The 7,500-nt window shown below is 47.3% G+C and overlaps 1 protein-coding gene and 1 long non-coding RNA gene across 3 annotated transcripts in view; both read right to left on the bottom strand.

Annotated features, from left to right (window-relative positions):
- LOC135100552 (uncharacterized) overlaps positions 1-7,500 on the bottom strand; it is a 234,695-nt gene that overhangs the window by 79,182 nt on the left and 148,013 nt on the right. The window lies entirely within an intron of this gene.
- The window catches only part of LOC135100536 (protein sprouty-like), an 18,807-nt gene continuing 15,466 nt past the window's right edge, over positions 4,160-7,500 (bottom strand). For both annotated transcript variants that reach the window (XM_064003522.1, XM_064003529.1), the window contains exon 2: positions 4,160-7,500. This exon is cut by the window's right edge and continues 83 nt beyond it. In XM_064003522.1, coding sequence (XP_063859592.1) covers positions 6,710-7,500 — 791 coding nt within the window. In that variant the 3' untranslated portion in view covers positions 4,160-6,709.

The following is a 7,500-nucleotide window of genomic DNA, read 5'->3' as shown; positions in this document are numbered from 1 at the left end:
ATCATTACACGCATTTTTTTTTCTTGCTGTCTGCTGCTGTTGACACACACACACACACACACACACACACACACACACACACAATAAACCAAGTGCTCATGTAAGTTAATTCTCACCAATTACCACCATGGTTTGCGTAAACATATATGAGATTATACACACACGCACACACACACACACACACACACACATACACACACACACAGCTCGTTTATTAAGCCTGAACACCCAATGAACTGTGACGGGTACTCGGACCAAAGCTTGAAGAGAAGGGAGGGGGAAGAGATTAAATTTAAGTGCTTTTCTACCTGATGCATATTTCTTTTCTTTTTTTTCTTTATTTTGTTTTATTTCCTTTTTTTTTCCGTGTCTCCTAATTGTTATCTGAGTGTGTTTGTGTACTACTGTTTCCGTTTATCGTGTCTTATTTTCTTTTTCTCTTTTTTTCCTCCTTTTGTTAGTGTTTAGCTTTATTTTGTTTACTAGTTCATTAATGTTTGGTTTTATTTTCATTTTCATTTGTTTTTCTTGTGTTCCTTTTTTTTATTCATTCCTATACTCTCTCTCTCTCTCTCTCTCTCTCTCTCTCTCTCTGATTATTTATTTGAACCCTATTTTTCTTTCTTCTTTTCCTGATTTACATCCCTTAGATTTCTTCTTTTTTTCTTTTCTTTTGGCTTAATTTTCCTAATTTTTTCCCTGGTTAATTCATCGCTATTTTCCTCTCTACTTTTTTCTTTCCTTGTGGCTTGTTTTTCTTTAAATCACACTTCCTCCACCTCTCTCTCTCTCTCTCTCTCTCTCTCTCTCTCTCTCTCTCTCTCTCTCTCTCTCTCTGAAAAAAAATAAAAATAAAGAACAAAAAAAAAATAATAATAATTTTAATTTTTTTTCATTCAGAAGAACAATTCATAAACTTTAACACTTAACAACAAACAATGAATCTCTCGACACTGAGTGGATTAAGAGAGAGAGAGAGAGAGAGAGAGAGAGAGAGAGAGAGAGAGAGAGAGAGAGAGAGAGAGAGAGAGAGAGAGACCGTGTAAGTTAAATGAAGTATCTGTAAGTGTGAAAAAATTGTTCGCCAAGCATTATCTATGTATGTATGTATGTATGTATGTGTGTATGTAGTCTACTTGTATGTAGTGTAAGTAGTACATGTATTTATTTCCTGAATAAATTAATCCAGTTTTATTTTGATCTTTGTTTTATTCATTCTATTTTTTTTTCGTCAGTATCTTTAATTCATTTGTCAGCATTATCAACACACACACACACACACAACACACACGTGGCTCTCTTCACTCACTCCAACGCGAGAAGACCACGAGGAGGAACGTGTGTGTGTGTGTGTGTGTGTGTGTGTGTGTGTGTGTGTGTGTGTGTGTGTGTGTGTGTGTGTGTGTGTGTGTGTGTGTGTGTGTATCATTTCCCGTCACACACTGAGGTCGGTGCCGGCGACGATCTACCCTGGTTTTTGCCTTAATGTGGGCCAGCATCCGCCCCTGGGGGACTCCTGCCGGCGATTCTGTGTTGGAACTGTTGACAACTCTCCGTCATTCCTCCCTCCTTCTCCGTCAGTCTGCCAGCCAACCCTCAAACCTGCCATTCCTTCCTATCTACCTTCTACTTTATCCCCATTTTCCAGTCTATTCCTTCTCTCCTCCTCTTAATTACTTTCTTTCGTTTTACTCCCAGTCCTTCCTATCTTCCTTCTACTGTTCCATTACATTTACTATTTTTGTCTATATTCATTCTCTTCTTCCTTTTTTAAGTGTCCTAATCATCCTCTTAGTTCTTCTTCCTCTTCTTTTACTGAACCAGCTTTCTACACAGCCTGTCTTCTTCCTCCTACTCCCCCACCCCCAGTTCTCTTTTTCTGCCTCTTACAGTTCACCTGACTTCCTACCCAGCCACTGTATGCCTCTTCTGTTCCTCCTGCTCTTCTTTTTTCTTCTCTTATTCTTGTTTTAGTCCTTGAGGTTTCATTGTTTTTCATGCCTCGTGTTTCTTCTGCTCCTCCTTCTCTTTTCTTTCTTCTCTAGACTATCTGATATCATATTTAGTATCTTATTTCCCATTATTTTCCTCCTTCCACTCCTCTTCCTTCCTTCTTTTCTTCCTCTTCCTCTTTTAGTCCACTCGACATGCTCTGTAATTTATTTGTATTTTTATCTTATCTCTTATTCCTTCTTTATGCTTTTTTTCTTTGTCTTCTTCTTCGATATTCAAGCAGTTTTATATAATTTTCCTGTTTCTTCTTTCCTTCCTTCCCCCTGCTCCTCTTTCTCCTCTCACCACTCTATCATTCCTGTCATCCCGCTCTCCTCCTCTTCCTCTTCGTTTCCATTGTCACGTCTTCTAAACACACTCCTTCCCTTCCTATTATCCATCTTGTTCTTCCTTCCTCCTTCCTTTCATTGTCATTTCCAGATTACACTTTCCCAAGGTTATCCACTTAATTCCTGTTCTATTATATCTGCCTCCTCGTCATTTTCTCTCTCTCTCTCTCTCTCTCTCTCTCTCTCTCTCTCTCTCTCTCTCTCTCTCTCTCTCTCTCTCTCTTCTGTTATTTATTTTTTTCCTCTTCTAGTCTGCTCTTATTCTTATTTAATGTTTTCTTTTTTCCTTTTCTACTTTTCGTCTGTATTAGTGACTTGCTTTTTTTTTTTTTTTACCTCTCTTTCGTCTCGAGCTAAAGATGGTTATGTAAGTGATGATTATGATGATGATAATGATGGCGACCAATAATAATAATAATAATGATAATAATAATAGTAAATGCACTTCCATTAACTTATTATTTCTACTACTATTACTACTACCATTACCGCCAACAATATAACCGCTACCCTCTACCTCCTCTTTCCCTTCCTCTCTCAGTCCATCCCCTAAGCCCTTCTCCTCCTCCTCCTCTTCCTTCCTCTTCCTCCGCCACTATACCACCACTACCTCCTCCTCCTCCTCCTCCTTCTTCCGCTCGATGTCTGAGTCTTCTCCATTTCCTGTCGAAGCTTAACCACCTCTCTCTCTCTCTCTCTCTCTCTCTCTGACATAACATCCGCTGCATAAACTTTGTAATGTTCAGACACACAAACACACGTCCTCTAAGATGCCTACCCCCCTCTTCCCCATCTCCCCTCCTCAGCTATTCTCCCTCCCCTCCGTTCTCTGACATGCAGCCTCCCCTTCCCTTCCCCCTAAATACATCTCCCCCTTCCTCCCCACAACCCCCGAGGATCCAATCTTGCTCCCCCATTCCCCTAATTACTTGTGTCCCTCCCCCTTTCCCCTCCCACCTCATTATTCCTCCCCTCCCTCTCCCCTTTACTTCCTCTACAGAACTTCCCGTCCCTCCCTTAACTCACAAGAAATATCTCCGGTTAATTTTGATTTCCGCTTCTCTCTCTCTCTCTCTCTCTCTCTCTCTCTCTCTCTCTCTCTCTCTCTCCGCTGCACTGATTACGCTTCTGATTGGCTGCCTGCTCATGGCTAAGCTACATTCTCATTGGTTGGTTTAGGAACTCGCTAACCAATGAAAACAAAGACGAGAACTGCCCGGGTAAATGCGTGCGGGAAGAGGAAGTACTCCATAGGCCTGATATCGTTGTGATGGAGGCCTATCCAGTACACTTTTTAAGACTACACAGGTTGCGGTGTACGGGATGTGGTTACTATACTACTACTACTATTACTGGAGGTGCAATAACCACAGGCACAACTACAACCATTTAACAACAATCACTGTTACTGTTGTCACTACCACCACTGTTTGTTTTTTTACTATTACAGTTAAAAAAGCCCCACTGAAGGTTTAAACTCCCTGAAGAAAACAGTTCGAACCTTCCCCCCATCCCTCGAGAAGTGAAGTGTAAGGACTGTACTCTGCAACGCTTTGCTTTCTCACCACTATTTTCAAAGGCCACAGAGATGATTAGTCAGATTCTCAAGTGTTTCTCCATTTAATAACGTAAAAAACTTGTAATCTTCCACCAGAACCATCAAAACCCCTGAAGACCCGTGCAATTTCAACTAGAGCCTTTTGAAAGTAGTGGTGTGGCGAGTAAGTGTTTCAGAATGCGGTCGTAAGTCACATCACCAGTCATCACCCAGCCCACCTTAACTTTACGGTCTTGCTGGAAGGAAGGAAACACAGGCATCAATCTTCATCTTATTTTTTTTTTTTGTTATGGTTTCATTGCTCAGTATCTTATGATATTTACATACATACAGTAACTGCTGATATAGTATCTGAAACATACGACTGCAGTTGTTTTTGCTTCTCAATAAAGTATTATACACCGATCATAATTGCCACTCGCGCACCTACACATACGTATACATACATACATACATACATGCATACATACGTACACACACACACATGCACATTATGCAGCCTCACGTACGTACACTATTTTATCTTGTTCGCTCACTCATTCACTCGCTCTCTTTCTCTCCATAGACAATTCTGTACAGTAACTTTACAAGGGAAGGAAAATAATCAGTATTTGTCCGATAAATCTTATTAACACATCAACAAGGGCGAGAAAGCGACGCCTCTCCCGCACCCGAGGAGGAGGAGGAGGTGGAGGAAGAGGAGGAGGAGGAGGAGGAGTAGGAGGAAAAAGAAGAAAAACAATGTAATATGTAATGCATGCTAAAAAAAAAAAGAGGGAAGATATGATGCAGATTATTATTATTATCATTATTATTAATATTATTATTATTATTAATATGATTATGAACAATGAATGATGATGATGATGATGATGATGGTGATGATGATAAAAAAAATGATATGGGTGAAAAACATGAAAATGACTGCGTGCTTGACATGAATTCGATATGGAAGAGGATACACGATGGAAATAATGAATAAGAAAAAAAAAAAAAAAGTGGGGGAAGGGAGATGGTAGTGTACAAGGGAACACAAAGGAAGAACAATCAGCAGACCTCTGAGCCCTCGAGAAACTGTCTGCTGAAGTAGTAATAGCAGTAGGGAAGTGAGGGAGAGGGGAGAGGTGCGTCACTTCTCTTCGTCTTCGCCTCCCTCGGGATATCAAGTCACCGTGGGGGTGCAGACAATGCCACGCCCTCACCTCTTTATTATTATTTTATTTTTTTATCATCATTTTGTTTAATTAAATATTCTACGGCAATAAAAAAATACTTTCTGGGATCTGACAAACGTTTTGGTGGTCAGTCTTCATGCTTGTGTGAGGAGGGGGTGAGGGAGGACCGGAGGGAGGGAAGGGGTGGGGGCTGGAGTGTGTTGGGAGCAGGTGTGTGTGTGTGTGTGTGTGTGTGTGTGTGTGTGTGTGTGTGTGTGTGTGTGTGTGTGTGTGTGTGTGTGTGTGTGTGTATGGCTAGGGGAGGGGGAGGGGGCAGAGGTCGAGACCCCTGAGTTTGTGACACGCAATATTGAGCCTCATGACAGTAGTACCGAAGACCGGGAATCGCTCGTCACGTCCCAGTGTTTACGACTGACTAACTTGACTGACTGACTGGTTGACTTGACTCACACTCTAGCTCTCGCATTCACTCTCTCTCTCTCTCTCTCTCTCTCTCTCTCTCTCTCTCTCTCTCTCTCTCTCTCTCTCTCTCGATCTCTCTCTCAGGCAATGAGAGGAAGACTCATCCTAAATATTCTCGGACTGACTAACGACCCTCGTAACGACTCGCCTCGACGACTCATCAACAAATAACTATCATTAAAATCTGACGAAAAAACATGTTTCAACGTCCACTCAAAAATAGACTTTCTCTCCGCCGTGCACGTCACGTCGTCGCCGCCAAGTCTTCCTCCGGCGGCGTCCTCCTCACTGACCCGTACTGGCACGCCCGCCTCCACCTGCTTCACTTGTCTCCCACTGTATATAATTATATTATATATGCATATATATTTTCTTCATAAAGGTTTCCAAGTTTTCTGTGAGGCGGCAGCGAAGAGACGCTCGCCGCGCACAAAAAAAGTCACTGAGCGCGTCCATGGAAGCCAGAGTGAGGCTACGGTGCACTGCCCTGCCAACGGTGCCGCCTCAGGGGAGCGGGGGCCCACTGGCCTCCCCCAGGCTGGTGCCAGTCACTGAGGGAGGGAGGGAGAGGCGCCCCCTTTCCGCTCACTCCGCCAGCGAGGGGAGAGGTCGGGCCGTCTTTTCGCCACAACAACATTCGCGCAACAACATTAATTGATCGACTAGAAGGTACTGGGGTGGCCCACTCCATTCATCCTGGCGGCGTCCCCGGGGCGGGGCGGGGCGGAACGGGGCACTTAGAGGCACCGCACTCCGGCGCCGGCGGGCCGCCTCCACCACGAGCTTCATCCTTCAACAAATCAACGTGTGAATAAATTACTAACGATGTGGTGCCTCCTGCTGCCGCCCCTCCACCGCCCGCGGACTGGTGGGCGTGGCCTTGATCCCTGATGTGCCCGTGAGGCTGCCGACGGCCGGCGGGCGCGGCCATGACTAGGAGGGGCCCGCGCCCGCCCCACCAGCACCCAGCGACGCTCCACGGGGCGGCGGGGGCGCGGGGCCGGGCGGCCACCCTGGCCCGAGGGTATTAAAGCTTGAGAGGGTGAGCCGGGCCGCCCGCCGTCGGTGGTGGGCGGCCAGCGCGGCGCTAATTCTCTCACGCGCAGTCGTGGAGCGGCCGTTTCTCAATTTGGGGGCGGCGGCGGCAGGGGCTGGAGGCGTGGGCCCCTTCCCTAGGGACAGCGGCAGCCGTGGCTCGTGCACCGCTGGTAGATCATCTCCAGCAGGTGGCGCGCCCCCGTCAGCGGCCAGTAGCAGAGGAGGCAGGGCATCGGGATGGCGGCCAGGGCGAGGCAGGCCCAGCCCCCACACGAGCAGGGGTTGTCGGCCAGCAGGGAGTGGCCGGACACTCTGTCTTTGGTGCAGTGGTAGAGGACGGCCTTCACGCAGCACAGGCAGGAAGCAAATTCGACGGCGGCAACGGGCGAGCAGAGGCACTTCTTGCGGCAGAGCCAGGCGGCGGGGAGCGGCCGGGGCTTGGTGCACGCCTGGCACCGGCACCGCCCACACCACGAGCAGATGATGGACTCCCCATCGTTCTCCTCCCTCCCACTCTTGGTGAAGGTAAGGGCGGCCGGCTGCTTGCTAATGATCGGCGTGCGGCTGCCGGCGGGCTGCTGCTGCTGCTGCTGTTGCTGCTGCTGCTGCTGTTGCTGCTGCAGGGTGGAGCCGCTGCCGCTGCTGCTGGTCGGGACGCCCTTGCCCGTAGACGGGGTCACGCCCGAACCCAACTTGGGCCGCTTGCCGCTAACGCGTGCAGGCGCGCCGTGCACCAGGGCCAGGTCCACGTGGGTGCGGCTGTGATGGTGAGAGGGGAGTGCGAGGGGCGACACTCGGTGCTTGAAGGGCGTATCAACATAGAGGTTGGTGGTGCGCTGGTGGTCTGGGCGGGGCACGGACAGCGTGATGGGGCTCCCGTGGGGGCTGGAGGGGGCGCCCGACACCCCACATCCACCCGCGCCGC

The sequence above is a fragment of the Scylla paramamosain genome, chromosome 1 (genome assembly GCF_035594125.1).
Source record: "Scylla paramamosain isolate STU-SP2022 chromosome 1, ASM3559412v1, whole genome shotgun sequence".
Lineage (NCBI taxonomy): Eukaryota > Metazoa > Arthropoda > Malacostraca > Decapoda > Portunidae > Scylla > Scylla paramamosain.
Note: the sequence above shows the minus strand (reverse complement) of the source record. Positions and strands in the feature narration are given on the sequence as shown.